The sequence below is a fragment of the Lissotriton helveticus genome, chromosome 2_1 (genome assembly GCF_964261635.1).
Source record: "Lissotriton helveticus chromosome 2_1, aLisHel1.1, whole genome shotgun sequence".
NCBI classification, from domain to species: Eukaryota; Metazoa; Chordata; class Amphibia; order Caudata; family Salamandridae; genus Lissotriton; species Lissotriton helveticus.
In genome coordinates, this window is record NC_136059.1 from 49,779,953 (window position 1) to 49,805,790 (window position 25,838).

General features: G+C 51.6%; 1 protein-coding gene across 2 annotated transcripts in view; it reads left to right on the forward strand.

The window, feature by feature from the left end:
* Positions 1-25,838, forward strand: part of LOC144817699 (uncharacterized) — a 227,770-nt gene that overhangs the window by 59,949 nt on the left and 141,983 nt on the right. For both annotated transcript variants that reach the window (XM_078674457.1, XM_078674455.1), the window contains one exon: positions 19,448-19,688. In XM_078674457.1, the coding sequence (XP_078530583.1) occupies positions 19,448-19,688 (241 nt within the window). The remainder of the gene's footprint in view (positions 1-19,447; positions 19,689-25,838) is intronic.

Below are 25,838 nucleotides of genomic sequence, written 5' to 3' on the forward strand. Positions count from 1 at the left end.
GGTCTGCGGTTTGGTATTGGGAAGATGAGTGTTTAAGACGTTTCATCATAATGGCAAATTGCAGTGGTATGGATGAATGTTGTGGAACTGAAAAGGGGATGCAATATATTCATAATTTATACCAGCTTCAAGTTGGTGGTAACCCATTCGCAAATGGGAAGGGCCCCGCAAAATGAATGATTGTAAAAACATGTTTTAAGAGCAAGCAGTGGTCCCACAGACTAGTTCCTACTCTTAAAAAATGTCAAGAAAGTGATTCATTGTTTTTAAACGCCTCCTGTTTTTCTTTAAGGAAAATGGACTGCATTATAAAAAAAAATTGTTTATTCAAAAGCAATCACAGACATGGTGGTCTGCTGCCACCCACAGGAACCATTACTGTTATTTTAGCGATTCCCAGTGGGTCGCACTCAGGGACCTACCTCATTAAAATTCTTGAGGTAGGTCGATTTGTGACCCACTGGGAATCATAATATGTGTCAAAAACACATTTGTACATTGGTGTTTGCGATTACCAAATAGCGAATCACAAAAAATGGATATGTGGTAATCGCAAATGATTACCTATATACATTTGGCCATAGGTTCTTTTTGGGTAATGCTAAGGGGTAGTGTGAGAGGGTGGCAGAGTGCCTGGTATGCGAATTGTTAATTTGGTAAGAGGAAGGGAGTTGTGGCCAGTGAGAGGTATGGGGTCAAGACTACGGGTGCAAGAAGGGGTAAAGGGATAAAACAGGTGTCTCTTGTATCCCGGCAGAAGTGATGGAAGTAGAGGCAAATTACATAGGGAGCATTCATAGCATAAAACTGTAGGTGGGTACATGAGGTAAATGTGAAGAGGTGGGATGTTTGTCACCTCAGAGTTCTTATTGACATCATAGACAACATGAGATGCATTCTTTCTCTCTTTTGATATCACAAAGAACCATAGGTGAAAACACATACTGTTATTCACAGTTATCGATCCATAATTCATTCTTTCTTAGATAAAATGCATACTAATTTAATTGTTTTATTCATTTGCTGTTTACATTTTTATTTTTGTGGACATGATATTTGCTTTACATTTTCTGATTTCCTATCTTGTTTTCTCCCTGCTTTTGTCCCATAGTAACATATCACTAATAATGCGGAGTCAGTTTATTTTCTGAAAGTTTTCTTATTGGCATCAGTGTTCGATATTCACCATTGTGTATCATACATACAAATAATGGTCTTTTATAATTTGTGTTAAACAAGTGATAGCCAATAAATAAATAGTCAAATAAATAGTGTGGGCTTACTTGTAAGGTTTCTTTGTTTAATGATTGAGACATCATGAATGGACTGAGTCTGCAGCTACATGTATTATCTGGAGTCATGGAGAGATGAAGCAATGGGGGCGTGGCTTGCAGGCTGGTGGCGGCGGACACGTGAGCTTGGAGCTCCACGCCGGCCCGTTGGTTTATCCGCTTTAACTATGGCCCTTTCCCCGGGGATGCAGCACGGACACTCCTGCTGTGGAGCAAAGTCCCGGGGAGTCGCTGGGGCCCATTGATTGGCTGCATAGGGGCGCTAAAGTACTGTGGCAGTCGCCAGAAGTTTTCAACTGCAGCAGTCAAGATGGCGCCGAGCTGAGAGATGGTGCACCGGGAGCTTGCCGCGTTCCCGCACCACCCCAAGTAGGAAGCCTGGCGGCCAAACTGATGGAGAGCGGGTGATTGGCGCTGGCGTTGCCCGGAGGGAGATACGCTTCTGGGCACAATCTAATGAACAGTGACATAACAGCGGTGCCCCATGCCTGGCCTGTCTCTCACGGAAAACTGGCTGAGGGCCGTTGAGAGTTCTTTAGCGGCTGGCACAGGGGACTCGGGCGGAAGAGCCCTCCTGAGCTGCTGAGAACCCTGTGATACTGGCGACCACAAAAGAACCCTGGTGAGATACTTAGCGGAGCTCTAGTGGAGCGCGGCTGAGTGACGCAGACTAATCACAGGACACAAACGGCGTTAAATTTTGGCCTGGTCCAAGTCGGACTCACCATCACACAGGGGTTGGACCCCTGCTTGCTATCAGCGCCTGTCGGTGAGTGATTTCCGAGTGGGATGGGGGGAGCTGGATGCTGGAGCTTTGGGAGGCGTCCCCCCTCACCTCTCATCTGGACTGCCTGATAGTGCCGGATTTTTGGAGTGTACACACGGGCCTCACGCTGATTGGGATGGACCTGTAGGGGGCCAGAACTTGACCACGCGGAGAAGGTGCAGGAGGGCCTGGCCTTCTGGAACCTCTACATTACTGAGGGGGTGACTGCCTTCTGTCTTACTAGGGACAACTTGTGAGCCGGGATCACTGCCGGAGCTGTGGAGGGGTGATTATCCTGGGAACCTTAGAGGTCTGAACAATGCGAGCTACACAGCGTGCAGGCGGACCTTTGCACGACTGTACTACAGTGCCTGGAATAAAGTGTCGGAGGGCTGAGTGGGGCAGGTGGCCTAGACTGAGGGCACCTTCCTCACCTCACCCGATGGGGAAGCCTAGGGGGAAGCAGGCACTGGCCCCACCAGATCAGGAAGACCTGGGGCAGAAGAAGTGGCGACCGGATTTGCCCACGGGGCCCGCAGAGGCAGGAGTGTAGCAGCAGTTGGCTCGAATATTGCAGGCCATTACAGACACGAGGGAGGTTCTACATCAGGATATAGCTACTGTGTCGGTGGGGTTGGGGCTGCTGCTTGCCGAGCACTCCAAGTTGGCAGATAGTGTGGAGCAGGCCGAAACATCCCTGGCAACACTGGAACCGGCGCAGAAATCCCTCGCTGAGCAGGAGGGAGGCATCTCCCATAGGTTACTGATTTTGGAAAAAGGGCCAAAGATGCTGAGGGACACAATCGGAGGAATACCATCTGCATCCTGGGACTGCCGGAACGGGCCAATATGGTCCAATACCTGGAGGACTGGCTCCGCGACACAGTGGCGCTGGAAGGGTTGACCCAGTTCTTCACACTGGAAAGGGCCCATCGGATCCCGGCTCGCCCACCGCAGCCGGGCAGACCGTCGTAGTCAGTAGTGGCCAAACTCCTCCATTATAACATAACATGTGTATTTGTAAAGGGCACAATTACCCAGAGGTCTCTTGGCGCTGAACAACAGATGTTCATTGTTACCCAACTCAATGGACGCTGAGATCAGACCCGGGACCAGGGTTCAATTCCCAACGCGGCAGGGTCTTGAGCCCAAAATGTCCACGGACTCAGTAATTCTCGCTTCGGTGCCTACTCGAATCACAGGTTCACACTCTGCAACTCTGGGCAATAGCTTGCTTAATCTCCACTACGGCCCCCCGCGGCGGGATGCCTGGCTTTCACCTTGGGGATACCCAGTAGGGGCTATCTCACAGGGAAAAACCAGGACGGGTTCCCAATGCAAAGCGCTTTGAGACCTGGCGGTGATATTGCGCTATATAAAAACCTATCCATCCATCCATCCAATGGTACTCATTTTATCGACCTCAGATGGATGAAAGGCTGAGTGGACGCGCCGGGATTTGAACCTGTGACCATGAGGTTGAACACATGCCCCTGCAACGGACGCATAAGTCCACTGAGCCACCAGACCTGGATATATTTTATAAGGTCAGAGATCTCCTCCTGCAGACAGCACGCATTTCTGGACCCTACAAGGTGGATAACATCAAGGTTTCCATTTTCCCAGACTACAAGCTAGAAGTTCAGCGACGCCATGCATCTTTCCTGGCCGTCAAGAGAGGCCTGAGAGACTAGGGTCTTCAATATTCCTTGATGTTCCCGGCTCAGCTTCGGATTATCCTCAATGGCACAACACACATCTGCGATGACCCGTTGGAGGCATGGGACTGGCTTGAAACCTACAAGACAGGTCGACGGCCGGCTGGGGAGCCTGAGGGGCGTGCTTCCCCAGTGCGGTTGCCTCAGCGCCTCCGCAAGTCACGGCGGCGCCCTGCCACTCTGAAGACACCCAGCTCATCCTAGACAGCGAAGGAGAGGTCTGTTGAGCTGCGGGCGGTGTCTGAACTACTCCAGGACCGTAAGCAGTCATCAGGAGCTGACACAGAGACGGACAAGACTCCTGAGGACACGGACACCGACGGCTCTCAAACTAGTAGTGTGCAGTTGCCACATGCCACACTGGGCACAGCAGCCGAAATTGTTTGATGATTTTATTTTATGCTTGCTTAACCCATTTTACTTGACAGGTGCCACTGGGAAGGTTCCAGACTTTGTGAACTTTTGTACTGCACAGTTTATTCTATGGTTGTTTTAATGTTCGCTGGCCGCAGTGGGAGGGGTGTGTACTTTATTCTAGTAGAGAGTTGTGTCCCGGGAATGGGGTGTAGAGTATTAAATGTGGCATGAACGGGGTTGATTCCAAATATACTTGCAGACGGTAACCACCCGGTTGTGGCCACTCTTCCCCTTTGTTCCTCTGTAGCCACTAGAGGGCAGTTAGTTCTCAAGTAGTTTGGATGGGGGCTAGTCTTTTAGTGCCTGTCCTGGGGTGGGGTGTTGGGGTCCTTCTTACTGTTGTAAAGGAATGTTTAGGGGGTATTGGCATAACTTTCTTGAACGAGTTGTTGATGGTCGAAAGGAAGCAATATCAAGGGTTCGATGTCTGAGATAAAGTGTATATCTGGGAATGTCAGGGGTATGCATACCATGTTACGAAGGCACAAGATACATGTGTACTTAGTGCGTAGATGAGTCCAGTTGTCTTTCCTTCAGGAAACTCACAGTGCACACAAAGAGGATGCGGCATTGCAGCGCAGGTGGAGAGAGCAGGTTTTTTGTACAACTTCTTCTGCCTTTGCACGGGGTTTATTGATCTGGGTCCGGGCGGGAGTCCCTTTCCAACCCACACATCAGCTAAAGGATCCCAAGGGGCGATACATCTTAGTGGTGGGTAGGGAGGTGGTGTGGGTCAGTATCTGTGCTCCAAATATGGGACAAACAGCCTTTTTACACACTTGTCAGGGAAATTTGATCCATTTTGACTGGGTACGTCCTTATGGGTAGGGATTTTAATTCTGTTATAGACGTAATGATGGATAGATCACACCGCCCTCTCCCGGATGCGCCAATCCATAATCTCTCAAGGCTCTGGTGAGATTGGAAGCATAGATGGGGATTGGTAGACACCTGGAGAGCGCACCACCCGAACGCTTGGGACTACTCGTTTTTCTCCGCACTACATGCCCTCCATATTCACCTCAATGCGATGCTTTGTTCTCCTGACATACAAGCAGAGATCCAGCACAGCGAGTATCTCACCAGACCGTTGTTAGACCATAACCCTTTGCTTTTACGTATCAACCCAGTGCCGGGGGATCTAAAATCCCAACATGGCGATTGAATCCAGAATTACTAAAGGATGAGGTAGTTCGTGAGGTGGTGGGGACCGGCATAGTTAATTATTTTCGAGAAAACACTGGTACTGCCTCCTCATTGGCGGTGGAATGGGATGCTTTTAAGAGTGTAATAAGAGGGCAGTGTATTGCGAATAAGATTGGAGTACACAAGGTGTTATTGCAAGACTTAGAGAGGGCAGAGGAGAGGCTGGGGGGAGTGGGGAGGGAGAGGCCTGACCACCCTGATCGACACGAGGATTAAGTGGAAGCGAGGGAGGAGGTTGCTGTACAAGTTGAAAGGCTGCGCTGCTTTGACTATGAAAGATATGTAGCGTGTGCTCATGCAGAGCGGGATAAGTCTGGGGCGTTGTTGACATGGTTGACCAACCCAGGGAGAAGGGGTGCAGTTATTCTGGAGCTTCATGGCCCTGATGGGGAAATCCATTACACACAGCCGGGGATCAATGACCAGTTCTTTGCCTACTATACTGATTTATACCAGAGTAAGGTGGCGTCTAGTGAGGAGCCATTCAAGATTTCTTGGAGGTGGCAGAACTTCCAGCATTGGATAGGGAGCGGGCTGAGTTGTTGGGGAGGTTCGTGGAGTGATCAAACATATGGCCCGGAGACAGACCCCTGGGGTGGACGGTCTGCCCGTATATCTATCTTCTGGCCCCTAGGTTGGTAACATTGTACAACACTGCAAGAAGGGAGTGCCTTCTACCTGCTACTACTCATGAGGCAGTAATTATACCACTTTTAAAACCAGGGAAACCTCCTCATGACAGGACAGCCTGTCGACCGTTATCAATGCTGACTACAGATTATATGATTTTAAGCCGTAAATTGGCGAACCGTCTGCTCCCGTATATGGTGCAATTGAAACATACGGATCAAGCGGGGGTTGTACCGTCCCGGAATACAGCCCTAAATGTGCGGCGCCTTCTTAGTATCTTAGATGCTGATACGTATCACAAGCCATCTGCTGCTGTGTTGGCAATAGATATTGAGAAGGCCTTTGACAGCTTGGAATGGACCTATCTGTTTCAAGTCATGCAGCGATTTGGCTTGGGGGATGATTTTGTGGATTGGGCGGCTCTCTTGTATCGCCAGTCTACAGCGTGGGTTGAAACGGGTGGGATGAGTTTGGATGCCTGCATCGTGGGTCGAGGAACAAGACAGGGCTGCCCCCTATCCCCACTGCTGTTCGCCCTGGCCATGGAGCCTCTGGCGGCCAGGACGGGCTTGCATTATCAGGGGCTCCAAGTGCGCGAGCACGTTCATCATATTGCACTTTACGCTGACAAGCTCCTTATATTTTTGGCGGACACGGAGGGCGCCCTTCGGGGAGCAAAGACACTATTGGCTGACCTTGGTACAATTGCTGGCCTTAAAGTCAACTGGGCAACTACTTGTTTATGTCCTGCAGCGCCTAAGACCAAAGGTCCGTTGGCAACGCAGGGAATACAATGGGAGCGTCAATGCATGACATACCTCGGCACTTGTATTTATTATACACAACCCATTGGAGGGTAATGTGGGCAGGGCCATTAGGGGGCTAAAGGCTGTATCGAGGTTTGGAGCACACTTCATTTCTCGGTAGCTGTGCGGGTATCCCTTCTTAAGATGATAGCACTCCCCCGGCTGTTATACTACTTCAGAACGCTGCCTATTTGGATCCCGGCCTCTGCCTTTAAACAGCTTCGGTCAATGGTGGTTGGGTTCCTTTGGGCCTCGGGCAGATGGAGATTGGCACTTAACACGATAAGGAGACCGAGATAGGAGGGCGGCTTAGCGGTCCCTGATTTTGAAACATATTATTTAGCTGCAGTTGCAGCGGCTTATTCAGACAATTGCACAGATGTTTTGGGACCCAGCTGATATAGATGGGAATCAGGTTAATAGACAGACGTTTTCAAGATTAATATTGCAGTTGGCGTTCCCGGCCTTCTCTCTCACTCGAGAAATGGTGACGTTTAAACTCTGCTGGAACAGAAGTCAGCGGCGAGCACAAATAGCGCGGCCGTATGCCCCTGAGATCCTGCTGGTAATGTGCACTGCACTGCCACATGGGGGTGATTGGGGGGTGCTGATAGACTGTGCGGAAAGGGGGCTGACCACCATGGGGGATCTATATGCGGATGGTGCTGTACTTCCTTATGAGGTATTACAAGACAGGTACGAGTTGGCCAATGGGGACTACTTGATGCATATGGCGCTCATGACGCCCATCCAAGCACATTGGAAGAAGGGGCTTAGAGAACCTCCAACCTCAATGATTTGTCAATATATAGTTTTGGCAGCTGGCACCCTTAAGGCGGTTACGTGCCTATACGGCCGAATGATGCACGAGAGACACACCCCTCTGTGCTCGCTTCGACAAAAGTAGGAGGAGGATTTAGGTTTGGACATCCCTGTGAAAGTGTGGGCGGGACTGATAGAACGGGCATGGAAAAGTAAGAGGAACGCGCACTTCCAACTGTGCACTTTTTTATACTCCACAGGGCTTATCTTAAACCAGCAGAAATTAATCAGCATTTTAAAGTCAATTCTGCAATGTGCCTGAGCTGCAGTACGGTGGGAGCAGATTTTTCCCACTTGATGTGGAGATTCCCTCAGCTGGGAACGTTTTGGGAGGAGGTGGAAACACTTTTGCAGGATGTCATGACTAGGGACATAGAGCCTACTATAGGCCTCTGTTTGCTGCATTGGTTCCCTCACACCTCTAAGAACAAGATAACAAGCAAATTCATAGATTTAGGACTCTTGCTGGCGAAGAGGGAAATCACAACTCACTGGAAGACCAAGAAGGGCCCTAACTTTCGGAGATGGGAAGCAGAGTTTCTTAAGTGCAATCTCGTAGTCTTAAGGGACTACGAGATTGCAGATGGCGACCCGCGCTAACAGCAAAAAGGCACTAGAGATGGCGAGGGCCTCGGAGGCACTGGTGTTGTTATTAAAAATTCCAGATATGAACTCTGATATGGATTTGGGCGAGCCAGAGTTAGATGCGCTGCCTTGAGGGACTACCCTATTTTATGGGGATGTGCACTTTGGTGTCTTGCTTGGGGGCTACCTCTGACGGCAGAGAACTGTGTCATTGCTTGATGTTTTGCGTATGACTAATACCAACGCAGCTGAGACCTGTACCTACAAATAACTGTACATAGTTGTTACGCCAATGGGGAGGGGGCGGGATACGAGGGAGGGGTGGGAGATTGCATTTAACAATGTCAGGTTCATGACAGGAGGATGTATATATCTCTTTTATGATTCATTGCCAGGATTGATCATTGTAACTGAGCCAGCATATTGGACAGAAGAGATGTATGGATGGCATTTCCCACAGACTGCGATTTATTGTGATATGAGCATTTGCCTGATATCAGTGATTGTCCTCAATTATGATTACACCTCATTGCATTCTAACCTGATTGCACACTTATCCGGATATTCATTTTAATTGTGTTGTTTGCATTAAAACAATAAAAATATATTTTAAAAAAAGAAAAATGGAGAGGTGAAGCAATAATACAGACTCATAGTGGGGTTCATAATATGTTATGGGCCCCTTTCACGGGCGACTAAGAGGTGGCACCTTGACAGGGTGTACACGAGGGGGCCAGTGGTGGCTCTGCGGATCCCTGGGACGGTTGCGAGGGCGAGGCTGGTGGAGCGGAGCTGGCGGGTGGGAGAGTAGAACGAGAGGCGGTTATTGAGATATTCGGGGCCCATGTCGTGGAGAGCCTTGTGTGCGTGGATGAGGAGCCTGAACATGATCCTCTTGCTGACGGGGAGCCAGTGCAGGTTTTTCAGGTGGGCCGATATGTGGCTGTGGCGAGGGATGTCGAGGATGAGTCATGCGGAGGCGTTCTGTATTCGCTGTAGTCGTTTCTGAAGTTTGGCTGTGGTTCCTGCATAAAGGGTGTTCCCGTAGTCCAGTCGGCTGGTAACGAGCGCCTGCGTGACCGTCTTTCTGGTTTCTGTGGGGATCCACCGGAAGATCTTTCGGAGCATGCGCAGGGTGTTGAAGCAGGAGGATGAGATGGCATTTACTTGTTTGTTCATCGTGAGCGAGGAGTCCAGGAAGAATCCCAGGTTGCATGCGTGGTCCGTGGGTGACGGTGCGGTGCCCAGCGCAGTGGGCCATCAGGAGTCGTCGCAGGCGGATGGGGATTGTCCGAGGATGAGGACCTCCGTTTTGTCTGAGTTCAGTTTCAACCGACTGAGCGTCATCCATTCCACAACTTCCTTCATTCCTTCCTGGAGGTTGGTTTTGGCGGTGGTTGTGTCTTTGGTGAGGGAGAGTATCAGCTGGGTGGCGTAGGAGATGATGTTGAGGTTGTGTTTGCGTGCGATGGCGGTGAGGGGGCTCATGTAGATACTGAAGAGGGTTGGGCTGAGCGAGGAGCCTTGGGGTAAGCCGCAGATGATCTTGGTGGGCGCGGAGCAGAACGGCGGGAGGCGGACTCTCTGGGTTCTATTGGAGAGGAACGAGGTGATCCAGTCCAGTGCTTTTTCTTGGATCCCAGTGTTGTAGAGGCGGGTTGTTAGGGTGCGGTGGCAGACGGTATCAAAGGCGGCTGAGAGGTCTAGGAGGATGAGGGCGGTTGTCTCCCCGTTGTCCATCAGGGTCCTGATGTCATCGGTGGCTTCAATGAGGGCTGTCTCGGTGCTGTGGTTGGCGCGAAATCCGGACTGGGATGGGTTAAGCGATTTGTTTGCCTCGAGGAATGCAGTCAGCTGTTTATTGACGGTCTTCTCGATGACTTTAGCCGGGAAGGGAAGAAGAGAGATGGGGCGGAAGTTCTTGAGGTCTTTACAGTCCGCTGTGGGTTTTTTCAGAAGGGCGTTGATCTCTCCGTGCTTCCAGCTCTCTGGCAAGGTGGCTGATGCGAAGGAGTTGTTTCTGACGTTCCAGAGGTGGGGTGCGATGATGGCGTCTTCTTTGTTGTAGATGTGGTGGGGGCATGGGTTGGAGGGAGAGCCGGAGTGGATGGTGTTCATGACGTGGGTGGTGTCTTCTGTGCTGATGGGGGTCCAGTTGCTTAGGTGGTGATGGGGGTCATTGGTTTGGAGACTGGAGGCGGAGTCTGGGTGTCAAAGCTGTTGTGTATGTCTGCGATCTTGCGGTAGAAGAACGTGGCGAGGGAGTTGCAGAGGCCTTGTGATGGTGTGATGTCGTTGTTGCTGGCGTTAGGGTTGGAGAGCTCTTTTACGATGCTGAAGAGTTCATTGCTGTTGTGGGTGTTGTTGTCCAGTCGCTCTTTGAATGATGTCCTTTTGGTGGTGCGGATCAGCTGGTGGTGTTTGCGAGTGGCGTTCTTGAGGGCTGTCATGTTTTCTGTCGTCCGTTCGTGGCGCCAGGTTTTTTCGAGCGTGCGGCAGGATTTCTTTGAGTCTTTGAGGGCGTCGGTGAACCATGTAGTTTTTCTGTTGCTGGTCTTGCCTGGGGGGTTCTTCAGCGGAGCGAGGTTGTAGGCACAGTTGGTGATCCACTGTGCGAGATTGTGAACTGCGTCGTTGGTGTCGGCTGGTGGGTTCTGGCTCAGTGATGTGGTGAGCTGGTCTGTTGTGACTTTGCTCCAGCATCTGCAGGGATCTGTAGCGTGCGGTGGTGTGTTGTGGTCTTCTTGTAGGTGAAATGGATGCAGCTGTGGTCGGTCCAGTGTAGTCCGGTGGAGTGGCTGAAGGAGATGTGGTTGCTGGCGGAGAAGATGGGGTCCAGCGTGTGGCCGGCGTAGTGGGTGGGGTTGTTCACCAGTTGCTTGAGTCCGAGGTTGGCGAGGTTGGCGAGCAGGGTGGTAGTGTTGCTGTTGTTGTTGTTCTCTAGGTGGACGTTCAGGTCCCCTACGAGGATGTATTCTGGTGAGGTTAGTGCGTGAGGGCTGACGAAGTCGCGATGGTTTCGCTGAATTGAGTGCGCGGACCCGGGAGTCTGTAGACGAGGGTTCCTCTGAGTGTGGTTTTGGGGTCGGTGCGGATCTGGAGGTGTAGGTGTTCAGCGGTGGAGAGTGTGTCTTCGGCGTTGGTCGTGATGCTGATGGTGTTCCTGTAGATGGTGGAGATTCCTCCTCCGGTTTGGTTGATGCGGTCCTTCCAGGTGATCTTGTAGCCGTCTGGGATGGCTATGGCGATGGCTTGGTCATGACACCCCCTCACCTCCCCCGGGTGCTGACCAAGGAGGTGAGAGCACTCCCCTCCCACCCCACTATTAAGGGCCACAGTAACCAAGGACTTTGCAGAATTTCCATGGCACAGAAAAACTCTGCCTTTATTGAGGGCCACATCACCACTGACCGATCCGCCTGTGCCGCGGGGACCCTTCAGAGTGGGGCCACAGGCAACTATTGCACTGAAGGGGCCCGTGCATGCCGAGACCCTAGGACATGCGCCCGCAGGCACTGGGAGTGCCCAACCTTCGCCGTCAGAAAGACCTATGACATACCACTTGTCCCCTTCGACCTGGCAACCCGGGCCCGGACAGAAACCAGATTAGCTGCGAGATGCACACCATCAGGACAAATACCGGCCCACAGGACACCCTGTGGTCGGGACTATCTCTGGCACACACATTGAGCCCCTGTTGGAATTGGAGTCTATATCCTGGGCCAACCTGCGCATGCTCTCGTTACCAGTGGGACTGACCCCCACAACAAGCCCTGAATAACATTTTGCCTTGCCGCAGCTGCAGCCATGGACAAAGACAGACCTGCATGGCCACTAGCCTCTCAAACCCCCATGGACCAATGTGCCACAAGTCGTGGCAACACTGGTAGCACAACCTCAGACAAACCCCATGCCTGAGGGTGGCCTCGCCACCATCCTGCAAGCTATCCACACCTCTCAAACCTCAGTTGAAACCAAAATAGGAGAGATGTGCACTGACATGACTCTCATTCGACAAGACCTACGCAACGCCACGGCGAGGATCACCAAGGCGGAATCTCACATATCTACAGTGGAAGACGACTTTAAAACTCTGAAGACAAGTGTCATGACTGTCACACACAGCTGAGCTCCATCGCCGGCCAGAGGAAGCGGCAAATCACTCCCGACGTAATATCCTGCACTGCATAGGCCTTCCAGAAGGGGCAGAACCCATCCAGCCTGAGACCTTCATAGAAAACTGGCTTAGATCCTGGATGCCTCTAAATCGTCTCCTCATGGTTTGTTGTTGAACAGGGGCATCGGGCCTTGACACTGAATCCACCTCGGGGAGCCCTCCACAGACTAATAATTGCCTTAATTTTAGGGACCTAGATTCGTTCTTGCAAGAGGCCCACGTCCACTCTGACTTATTCTACAAAGGCCTTATATTCCCTGACTACACCAGAGGAGTACAGTCTTGGCATCACTCCTATGCCTCAGTTAAGCAGAAGCTTCGGTCCAGACCTTTAATATCCCTCAACGACTTCTGATCCCAGCCCGCCTCAGAGTGATCTTTGCCAACAAAAGTAAATTTTTCCACAGCCCAGAGGCAGCCTGGACATGGCTTACCGAGAAACGGCCACTCCATGCACTGACCATCTCCCCATCCTCAACCCAACGACCGAATGGATCGACCAGATCAGGTACGGCCCCCAAGTCATGGAGACAGCGTGCTTGCACAGGGGGCATAGCATCAAGAGAGCAACCTTCTCGTCACCTGCCCTGATGGCAGGGGTCCAGGCCAGGTCCCCTCCACTTGCCCTCCCACTTCCTGTGATGCTGGACTCCGCTTCGAACCAACATGATTCTTATGTACAGTCAGACACTTCACCGGCCAACTGGGCGGAGGACACGGACCTTTCATGGGGCCCCATGATCTAATGGGGGCAATGGCCGTACCTATTGACAGGGACAGGGCAATGTCACAGGTACTCACCAAATGACATTGGGTCCTGAGATTCTACAACATAGAGGAGACCACCACTCCGTTCCCGAGTCAAGGAAGACAGTCACCCACACACTCATCATCAGCAAACTCGACTATGGAAACACTCTCTATGCCGCCATCAACAAATCCATGCTCCGCAAACTGCAGACGATACAGAACACCACGGCCAGACTCGTCCTCAGCATCCCACATCACAACACATCAGCCAACTTCTGCAGAGACCCCACTGGCTCCCCGTGGAGAGAAGAGCCACTTTCAAAATCCTCACCCACGCCTACAAATGCCTACACAATAGCGGACCCAAATACCTTAGCAACAGAATAAACTTCCACGTGCCCAAAAGAAACCTCCGATCTGCCAACCTTGCACTAGCTGAAACCCCGCACATCCACAGAGCCAGAGCAGGTGGAAGATCGTTCTCCCACATCGCAGCCAGAACCTGGAACGAGCTACAGATAGACATCAGACGTGCCCCCTCCCTGAACACCTTCAAGAATACCCTCAAGACCTGGCTCTTTGGCTGAAACAGATCTGCATTACCCCCGCCCCCTCCTCAGCGCCTTGAGACCCTCACGGGTGAGTAGCATGCTTTGCAAATCCCTGATTGATTGATTGAGAGTTCAAACTGTGTTGGTTTAAGACTTCCCTCATGGGATGACAGATGCTTCTGAGTGTAAGGTATGGGAGGGGGGTTGTTTGGGCGAAGATGGGGAATGTGCTGTTTATCTTTTGTTTATATCACACGGTACATCCCTCAGAAAAGACCCGTCCCTCTGCAACCTACTCCAGACAGGAGATACACTGCAGCCCATCTTGCATGACACGGTGCCACCAGCATGCATCCCGTATAAGCGCGTTCCCTCTACTTACTGCCCGAAACGATGGCCTCAGCATACCCTGACCTAGAACCATCCCAGGTGCTCTCCTGGAATGTCAATGGGTTCTTGGACTGAGTGAAGCGCACTACAGTTTTAAAATGCGCCCACCTATTTCTCCTCGAAGCACTGCTGTTGTAAGAGACATACCTGCCGAGGAACCACTGCCCATTTTTGACACGTCAGGGGTACAACAGAGTTTTCCACGCAGGGTTTACAGATGGGTCTTGAGGAATGGCTATCCTTCTCCTTTGCTCCTTTCCAGTAGCAATCACAAAGGAAATAAGAGACCCCCAATGACGCTACGTAGCCCTGATGGGGACTATGGGAGGATGTATAATTGTTCTTATTTCTGCCTGCGTGTCCTTGGGGGCTGTAGAGACCTTCCTCTGAGGCATTTCCAAACTACTGAGAACTCTTCCTGAGAGTCTGACAGTGATTGGAGGCAACTTCAATGCGGTACTGGCTCTTGACAAGGATTCCAGCGGGGTCCCCTTTGCCTGTCACCCCAAGGGCACAAAATGTCTCTCAGATTGGGCTTCTATGTTTGGTTAATGTGATGTATATAGACATAAAACCCTCAGCAGCATCAATACATCCACTCCTCCACCAGACATCAGTCATTCCCGTATATATCTCATATTTATGCCTGCCCCAGGTTGCCGCACTGTCACACATACTCAAATCTTCTCCAATGGCATATCTGACTCCCACAGGCAGTCCGCATCCCATATGGCGACTCAATGCATGGTTTCTTCAAGATAAGGCCTACAAGCGGGCACTACATGAGGAAATCAAGACCTACTTCCAGCTCAACAATGGCACAGTCAAGTCCTCTGGTACACTGTGGGCTCCTAGTAAGGCCTCTACTAGGGGGTATGCCAAGAGATACCTCAAAAGGAACAACTGGGTCTAAAAACAACAACTTACCCGCCTGCAGGACCAGGCCATTCGCCTAGAGAGGACAAAAATTATGAGCAACCGAGACGGCGCACCCTAACAACTTAAACTCATACGGGTGGAAATCTGTCACATTTCCCTCTAAACTGCAAAGCAAGTGTGGAGAACAGCCAGAGTTTAAGAATGGGGAAATAGGAATGACAAACTACTGTACTGGCTCGCCTCTTGTCCTCTAGCAGAGCGGATGATGCCGGAGATAATCATTGCCCAGGGTCACACTCAACGCATCTTTAGAGGTATCGCTCAGACTTTCACTGAACAATATCAATGTCTCTTACCAGCTGTCCCAACAGTGGAACCTAAGCTATACTCCTACTTTCTGGAGGAAATAACTCTCCCACAACTCTTCCAAACAAAGAGTCAGCTGCTCGATCAGCCATTATCAGTCGAGGACGTAGGAGCAGCTATGGCCTCAGGGAAGACTCTAGGCCCTTGCGGGTTCCCTGCAGAGTATTACTTGATATTTAGAGATATCCTGTCACCCCAGATTCACGTCTTCCATGAGGAGACAGAGAATAAAGACACCTTCAGATTTTCGCTTGATCTCATTCATCAATACCGAAGTAAAGATGAATGTCATGGTACTGGCTACCTGCCTTAGACCAGTACTTAAAACACTTATTCACCCTGACCAATGCGGCTTCATTCCCTGCAGAAGCACGCAGCACTGTCTTCGACGTCTTCATGTCGCATCAGCTCACCGCCACCTCCTGTTCCCTGGTCTGGCCTTACTACTCAGAGACTTTAATAGGGCTTCGACACTGTGGATTGGAGATACTTGGACAAGGTGCTATCAAGAGCAGGTATCAGGCCGCGTTTCTGCAGACTTGTCTTCATGCTTTACCCCAATCCAGCAGCTGAAGTCCAGGTAAACGGTGATCTATTGTCAGGCTTGTCCACTGTCTCCTCTCCTCTTCACACTGGCGACCGAATCATTGGCTTGCCTCTTTAGGTGCGATGGCTGGGTGCGAGGCTGGCAACGAAAGGATCCCCATGAGAACAGCATTGCACTTTATGCAGATGACGTCCTGCTCTTTTTAACTGACCCGCAACTATGGGTCCTCGGTGCCTAAGAGTGCTCCAGCTCTTTGGTGAGGCTTCAGGGCTATGGGTCAACCCGGCCAAGTCCATCTTCATATCATTAAATGACTCCCATGACTGTGTAGATTGGCAAGCCACCATCCTAGTTCAGCCGTCAGTTTCTGCTATCTTGGAATTTGGATGGTACTCCACCTGGAACTCCACAGCTCCCTTAACGTTAATCTGCTGACTAAGTGAGGCAAAGAAGATCTCTGCAAATGGAAATCCGTACGACTGAACCCAATGGGTATTTTATATAATGACATGTATTATATAAAATGATAATCCTTCCTCTATTTCTTTATGTTTTCCAGAACCTCCCGCTCCACCTGCCACACCACTGTTCCAGACCTTAGATAGGCTTGCCACAGCGGTCCTTTGGGGCTGGTCTGGACCCCGTCTGGCCCTTATCCACTGTCAACGTGCTCTCTATGATTGAGACCTACGTATCACCAATATTTACTATTATTACCTGGCAGCTGAACACTTGGTAATCAATGATTGGTTCTCTGGGGAATGGACAGATACGACCTACCAGCTAGAGCTCACATTCTTGGAGTCCCCCGGATCATGGTGATGCGTTACGGCTCCCCGATCCCTGACTCCCTCCCAGTAGTGACCCGTGTGGTTTTTCTTGCGTGGAGGTTCACACTTCGTCACACACATCGGGATGCTAAACTCACACTCCACACCCCCTTGTGGCAAGCCACTTGGCTGAGGGAGGTGGGCACACTGGAGGGCTTTGGGAGATGGGAACTCATTGGCATAACACAACTGGGTGATATCTGGTCTGGGATCCACATATGCACCTTTGTAGAGCTGCAAGACACCTATACCATCAACTCCACACTGTTTTACACATACTTGCTACTTAGACACACAACCTCCACTTATGTCCTCAATGAGACTTCTGTTGCGGAGTTTAGCCTGCTGGAAGCCAAATTCCTGATAGGTTAACTGGGGGAAGGAGACGTATCCCAGATTTACCAAACTCTCATCATTAATTCACTTAACACCCTATATAGCCTCAGGACATGCCGGGAGCGATGGTTAGGTCCCTTGGAGGATGACGATTGGCCAGACTGAGATTAATTCAAACTTACTACCTGTATTGTGCTTACCTCACTCCAGCCAGACTACACCATGCCAATCTCCTCTTAAGCCCCGATTGACCCCGCTGTGCAGAGACCCCTGCCGACTTCTACCATATGGTGTGGTCAGGTCCAGCAATGCATAAATATTGGTCTGACATAGCCACAGAACTCAGCGATGTGCTTGGGTGAGAGGTCCCATATACTCCGCTGGTCCTCCTCCTGGGGGTTTTGGAAGGGTCTGGGGGTTTCCAGGCGGACAAAGCATTCTTAGGCACAACCACTATGGTGGCAAAATGAGATATAGCAGCCAAATGGAAAAACCCTACACCTCCCACAATGGCACAAAGGCGCAAGGGACTGGATTGGTGTGAGATGCAGGAGAAGCCTGTGTATGAAGCGAGAGGCTACCCAAAGATACACAAATGAGCATGGGGTAAATAGCTAAGCCAATTGGAGTGACTCAAGTGACATAGGGCCATTTGTATCAAGAAGTCATTTTGCGATTCTCAAATAGCGATTTTTTGCGAATCGCTATTTGAGAATCGCAAAATGCTATGTATGTAGGATTTGCAATAAATTTTGCGAATCCTACATATTCCTTAATTGCGATTAGCAAAGTGCGAATCACAATTAAGGAATACTTTCACATTCATTTCTATGGGCCAGGAGGCCCATAGGAATGAATGGGAAGTTATTCTCGATTTGCGATTCGCAATTTGAGAATCGCAAATTGAGAATAATTTCAAGGGTGCAGGGGTGTCAAAAGGACACCCTGATGCACCCCTGAAATAAGCATGGGTGCACATGTGGCGCACATACATGCCCTAAGGGCATGTATCTGCTTCACATTGCACTTTAAAAGATTCAAAAAAGTGCATTTTTCAAAGAAATCGCAAATTACCACCAACTTGAAGTTGGTGGTAATCTGCGATTCCTTGAGGCCAAATTGCACTTTTTTGGTGCTTCTTACATTGCATTTAAGGAATCGCAAAATTTGCGATTCCTTAAATGCAATCGCAAATTTTGCGATTCCTTATTTTGCCTTAATACATACCATTTGGCAAAATTGCATTCGCAAACGCCAAAATTCTGCGAATTTCGGCGTTTGCAAATGCAATTTTGCTTGATTACATATGGCCCATAGTGACAATTATATCCTCCTATTGTCACTCCACATGTACTTCAAATCAGTTTGTATTGATGCTTCTTGCCTGTCCCATCCAATGTATGAAACTGTGGTGTAGCCCGTCAACTAATGTGTGGTTGTACTATTGTTAGTAAAATCAATAAAGTTGGTTATAAAAAAAATCCAAGTGTCTTATTAATTCAGTCATTTTATTCGCAGCTAATTTTTGCTGTTTACATTTTTAGTTTAGTCGACATGATACATTCTTTAAATGTTCTGGTTTCCTAGCTTTAGTTAGTGTTTTCTCTTTGATTTTGTCCTTTTGTAACATATCAGTAGTAAGGCAGTGGCAGGTTGTTCTTTGAGAGTTTTCTCATCGGCATCAGTGTGCTATATTCGCCATTGTACATCATATATACAAATATTGTTGTTTTATAATTTGTGTTAAACATGTGATGGCCAATAAATAAATAATCAAATAAATAAATGAACAATGTTGACTTACTTGTAAGGTCTCTTAGTTTAATGGTTGAGACATCTTGAATGGACTGAGATTGGAGCTACATGTATTATCTGCAGTCATGGACAGATGGTACAATAAAACAGACTCATAGTGGGGTTCATAATATGTTCATGGTGTGATCATGCACGAATGGTTCAGAGTGGGGAGCCTGGGGATACATTACTATTACATCCAGGTGTTTTAGAGGGTTTGGCCCAGGAATCTTGGATGGAGCTTGGAGAACAGTCTTGAGAAATCATGGGGCATATTACCAACAAAGTGGCGAAGAGAGGTATTAGCTGCCTTGGCTTAAAAGCCTCTCTTCGCCACTTCGGAAACGCCATATTACCAAGGATATGGTGCAGCCTAGCGTTTCCCCCTGCGATGGCGATAAGTTTTACAACTTAACACCAGTGCAGGCAGGAAAGGTTTGTTTATGTACAGGAAGTTGTTCCTTCCTGCACATAAACAAAGCTTAAATGCCATTTTGTAACTTACATGTGTGCTGCTTCATGCAACCTTCATTCAGTGATAGGATTATTTTACACCTTAATGTGTCCTTTCTTTTTTTGTTTTAGCATCATGCTGTCCTCCAGCCTGGTCAGAAAATTTCGACAAAACAGCGAGAAATAATAAGCCTCTTGTATGTGAAATCTGGAAGCCAGAATAAAGAAGCTTGTCGATGGCATGCAGATTTATGGCGCCAATACACTGGAATAGACAATCCAACGTTCTATATACGGGTGTGCAATTGGGATCGGTCGAAGATTCAGCTGGTCTGTAATCGTGGAGGAGACGCCCCCGTCTGCCCCAACTATGGTAAGATTATAAATTATAATGTACGTTTCTGGGTGAGTCGGGTAGACTGCTGCACACATACTGCTGGTTGTGAGCCGAGGTTGGACTTGTCCACATACCCATATATGGGAGGGTCGGGGAGGCTGCTGCACATACTGCCGGTTGTGAGCCGAGGCTGGAGTTGCCCACATGCCCATATATGGGAGGGTCGGGTAGGCTGCTGCACATTCTGCCGGTTGTGAGCCGAGGCTGGAGTTGCCCACATGCCCATATATGGGAGGGTCGGTTAGGCTGCTGCACATACTGCCGGTTGTGAGCCGAGGCTGGAGTTGCCCACATGCCCATATAAGGGAGGGTCGGTGAGCCTGCTGCACATACTGCCGGTTGTGAGCCGAGGCTGGAGTTGCCCACATGCCCATATATGGGAGGGTCGGTTAGGCTGCTGCACATACTGCCGGTTGTGAGCCGAGGTTGGAGTTGGCCACATGCCCATATATGGCAGGGTAGGGGAGGCTGCTGCACACATACTGCCAGTTGTGAGCCGAGGCTGGAGTTGTCCACATGCCCATTTATGGGAGAGTAGGGTAGGCGGCTGCACATACTGCCGGTTGTGAGCCGAGGCTGGAGTTGCCCACATGCCCATATATGGGAGGGTTGGGTAGGCTGCTGCACATACTGTCGGTTGTCAGCCGAGGCTGGAGGTACCCACATGCCCATATATGGGAGGGTCGGTTAGGCTGCTGCACATACTACCGGTTGTGAGCCGAGGATGCAGTTGCCCACATGCCCATTTATGGGGGGGTCGGTTAGGCTGCTGCACATACTGCCGGTTGTGAGCTGATGCTGGAGTTACCCACATTCCCATATATGGGAGGGTCGGTTAGGCTGCTGCACATACTGCGGTTGTGAGCCAAGGCTGGAGTTGCCCACATGCCCATATATGGGAGGGTCGGGTAGGCTGCTGCACCTACTGCCGGTTGTGAGCCGAGGTTGGAGCTGCCCACATGCCCATATATGGGAGGGTCGGGGAGACTGCTGCACATACTGCCGGTTGTGAGCCGAGGCTGGAGCTGCCCACATGCCCATATATGGGAGGGTTGGTTAGGCTGCTGCACATACTGCCGGTTGTGAGCCGAGGCTGGAGTTGCCCACATGCCCATATATGGGAGGGTCGAGGAGGCTGCTGCACACATACTGCTGGTTGTGAGCCGAGGTAGGAGTTGCCCACATGCCCATATATGGGAGGGTCGAGGAGGCTGCTGCACATACTGCCGGTTGTGAGCCGAGGCTGGAGTTGCCCACATGCCCATATATGGGAAGGTTGGGTAGGCTGCTGCACATACTGCCGGTTGTGAGCCGAGGTTGGAGTTGCCCACATGCCCATATATGGGACGGTCGAGGAGGCTGCTGCACACATACTGCTGGTTGTGAGCCGAGGCTAGAGTTGCCCACATGCCCATATATGAGAGGGTCGGTTAGGCTGCTGCACATACTGCCAGTTGTGAGCCCAGGCTGGAGTTGCCCACATGCCCATATATGGGAGGATCGGGTAGGCTGCTGCACATACTGCCGGTTGTGAGCCGAGGCTGGAGTTGCCCACATACCCATATATGGGAGGGTCGGTTACGCTGCTGCACATACTGCCGGATGTGAGCCGAGGCTGGAGTTGCCCACATGCCCATATATGGGAGGGTCGGGTAGGCTGCTACACATACTGCCGGTTGTGAGCCGAGGCTGGAGTTGCCCACATGCCCATATATGGGAGGGTCGGGTAGGCTGCTGCACATACTGCTGGTTGTGAGCTGAGGTTGGAGTTGGCCACATGCCCTTACATGGGTGGGTCGAGTAGGCTGCTGCACAAATACTGCTGGTTGTGAGCCGAGGTTGGAGTTGGCCACATGCCCTTACATGGGAGGGTCGGGTAGGCTGCTGCACATACTGCCGGTTGTGAGCCGAGGTTGGAGTTGCCCACATGCCCATATATGGGAGGGTCGAGGAGGCTGCTGCACACATACTGCTGGTTGTGAGCCGAGGCTGGAGTTGCCCACATGCCCATATATGGGAGGGTAGGTTAGGCTGCTGCACATACTGCCGGTTGTGAGCCGAGGCTGGAGTTGCCCACATGCCCATATATGGGAGGGTCGGTTAGGCTGCTGCACATCCTGCCGGATGTGAGCCGAGGCTGGAGTTGCCCAATGCCCATATATGGGAGGGTCGGGTAGGCTGCTGCACATACTGCCGGTTGTGAGCCGAGGCTGGAGTTGCCCACATGCCCATATATGGGAGGGTCGGGTAGGCTGCTGCACATACTGCTGGTTGTGAGCTGAGGTTGGAGTTGGCCACATGCCCTTACATGGGTGGGTCGTGTAGGCTGCTGCTTAAATACTGCTGGTTGTGAGCCGAGGTTGGAGTTGCCCACATGCCCTTACAGGGGAGGGTCGGATAGGCTGCTGCACATCCTGCCGGTTGTGAGCCGAAGCTGGAGTTGACCACATGCCCATATGTGGGAGGGTCGTGAAGGCTGCTGCACATACTGCCGGTTGTGAGCAGCGGCTGGAGTTGCCCACATGCCCATATATAGGAGGGTAGGGTAGGCTGCTGCACATACTGCCGGTTGTGAGCCGAGGCTGGAGTTGCCCACATTCTCATATATGGGAGGGTCAGGTAGGCTGCTGCACACATACTGCCGGTTGTGAGCCGAGGTTGGAGCTGCCCACATGCCCATATATGGGAGGGTCGGGTAGGCTGCTGCACATACTGCCGGTTGTGAGCCGAGGCTGGAGTTGTCTACATGCCCATATATGGGAGGGTAGGGTAGGCTGCTGAACATACTGCCGGTTGTGAGCCGAGGCTGGAGTTGCCCACATGCCCATATATGGGAGGGTCGAGGAGGCTGCTGCACACATACTGCCGGTTGTGAGCCGAGGCTGGAGTTGCCCACATGCCCATATATGGGAAGGTCGGGTAGACTGGTGCACACATACTGCCGGTTGTGAGCCGAGGTTGGAGCTGCCCACATGCCGATATATGGGAGGGTCGGTTAGGCTGCTGAACATACTGCCGGTTGTGAGCCGAGGCTGGAGTTGCCCACATGCCCATATATGGGAGGGTAGGGTAGACTGCTGCACATACTGCCGGTTGTGAGCCGAGGCTGGAGTTGTCCACATGCCCATATATGGGAGGGTAGAGTAGGCTGCTGCACATACTGCCGGTTGTAAGCTGAGGCTGGAGCTGCCCACATGCCCATATATGGGAGGGTCGGGTAGGCGGCTGCACACATACTGTCGGTTGTGAGCCGAGGCTGGCGTTGCCCACATGCCCATATATGGGAAGGTCGGGTAGACTGCTGCACACATACCACCGGTTGTGAGCTGAGGTTGGAGTTGCCCACATGCCCATATATGGGAAGGGCGGGTAGACTGCTGCACACATACTGCCGGTTGTGAGCTGAGGCTGGAGCTGCCCACATGCCCATATATGGGCAGGTCAGGTAGACTGCTGCACACATACTGCCAGTAGTGAGCCGAGGCTGGTTGCCCACATGCCCATATATGGGAGGTTCGGGGAGGCTGCTGCACACATACTGCCGGTTGTGAGCCGAGGCTGGAGTTGTCCACATGCCCATATATGGGAGGGTCAGGGAGGCTGCTGCACACATACTGCCGGTTGTGAGCCAAGCTGGGGTTGCCCACTACCCATATATGGGAGGGTAGGGTAGGCTGCAGCACCTACTGCCTGTTGTAAGCTGAGGCTGGAGCTGCCCATATGCCCATATATGGGAGGTCAGGTAGACTGCTGCACACATACTGCCGGTTGTGAGCCGAGGCTGGAGTTGCCCACATGCCCATATATGGGAGGGTCAGGGAGACTACTGCACACATACTGCTGGTTGTGAGCCGAGGCTGGAGTTGCCCGCATGCCCATATATGGGAGGGTCAGGTAGGTTGCTGCACACATACTGCCGGTTGTGAGCCGAGGCTGGGGTTGCCCATTACCCATATATGGGAGGGTAGGGTAGGCTGCTGCACATACTGCTGGTTGTGAGCCGAGGCTGGAGTTGCCCACATGCCAATATATGGGAGGGTAGGGTAGGCTGCTGCACATACTGCCAGTTGTGAGCCGAGGCTGGAGTTGCCCACATGCCCATATATGGGAGGGTCGGGTAGACTGCTGCACACAAACTGCCGGTTGTGAGCCGAGGCTGGAGTTGCCCACATGCCCATATATTAGAGGGTCGGGGAGGCTGCTGCACACATACTGCCGGTTGTGAGCTGATGCTGGAGTTGCCCATATGCCCATATATGGGAAGGGCGGGTAGACTGCTGCACACATACTGCCGTTTGTGAGCTGAGGCTGGAGCTGCCCACATGCCCATATATGGGCAGGTCAGGTAGACTGCTGCACACATACTGCCAGTAGTGAGCCGAGGCTGGTTGCCCACATGCCCATATATGGGAGGTTCGGGGAGGCTGCTGCACACATACTACCGGTTGTGAGCCGAGGCTGGAGTTGTCCACATGCCCATATATGGGAGGGTCAGGGAGGCTGCTGCACACATACTGCCGGTTGAGAGCCGAGGCTGGGGTTGCCCACTACCCATATATAGGAGGGTAGGGTAGGCTGCTGAACATACTGCCGGTTGTAAACTGAGGCTGGAGCTGCCCACTTGCCCATATATGGGAGGGTCAGGTAGACTGCTGCACACATACTGCCGGTTGTGAGCCGAGGCTGGAGTTGCCATATGCCCATATATGGGAGGGTAGGGTAGGCTGCAGCACCTACTGCCTGTTGTAAGCCGAGGTTGGAGCTGCCCACATGCCCATATATGGGAGGGTCGGGGAGGCTGCTGCACACATACTGCCGGTTGTGAGCCGAGGCTGGAGTTGCCCACATGCCCATATATGGGAGGGTCAGGGAGACTACTGCTGGTTGTGAGCCGAGGCTGGAGTTGCCCGCATGCCCATATATGGGAGGGTCAGGTAGGTTGCTGCACACATACTGCCGGTTGTGAGCCGAGGCTGGGGTTGCCCATTACCCATATATGGGAGGGTAGGGTAGGCTGCTGCACATACTGCTGGTTGTGAGCCGAGGCTGGAGTTGCCCACATGCCAATATATGGGAGGGTAGGGTAGGCTGCTGCACATACTGCCAGTTGTGAGCCGAGGCTGGAGTTGCCCACATGCCCATATATGGGAGGGTCGGGTAGACTGCTGCACACAAACTGCCGGTTGTGAGCCGAGGCTGGAGTTGCCCACATGCCCATATATTAGAGGGTCGGGGAGGCTGCTGCACACATACTGCCGGTTGAGAGCCGAGGCTGGGGTTGCCCACTACCCATATATAGGAGGGTAGGGTAGGCTGCTGCACATACTGCCGGTTGTAAGCTGAGGCTGGAGCTGCCCACTTGCCCATATATGGGAGGGTCAGGTAGACTGCTGCACACATACTGCCGGTTGTGAGCCGAGGCTGGAGTTGCCATATGCCCATATATGGGGGGGTCGGCTAGGCTGCTGCACATACTGCCGGTTGTGAGCTGATGCTGGAGTTGCCCACATTCCCATATATGGGAGGGTCGGTTGGGCTGCTGCACATACTGCGGTTGTGAGCCGAGGCTGGAGTTGCCCACATGCCCATATATGGGAGGGTCGGGTAGGCTGCTGCACATACTGCTGGTTGTGAGCCGAGGCTGGAGTTGCCCACATGCCCATATATGGGAGGGTAGGGTTGGCTGCTGCACATACTGCTGGTTGTGAGCCGAGTCTGGAGTTGCCCACATTCTCATATATGGGAGGGTCAGGGAGGCTGCTGCACACATACTGCCGGTTGTGAGCCGAGGTTGGAGCTGCCCACATGCCCATATATGGGAGGGTCGGGTAGGCTGCTGCACATACTGCGGTTGTGAGCCGAGGCTGGAGTTGCCCACATGCCCATATATGGGAGGGTAGGGTAGGCTGCTGCACATACTGCGGGTTGTGAGCCGAGGCTGGAGTTGCCCACATGCCCATATATGGGAGGGTCGAGGAGGCTGCTGCACACATACTGCCAGTTGTGAGCCGAGGCTGGAGTTGTCCATATGCCCATATATGTTAGGGTAGGGTAGGCTGCTGCACATACTGCCGGTTGTGAGCCGAGGCTGGAGTTGCCCACATGCCATTATATGGGAAGGTTGGG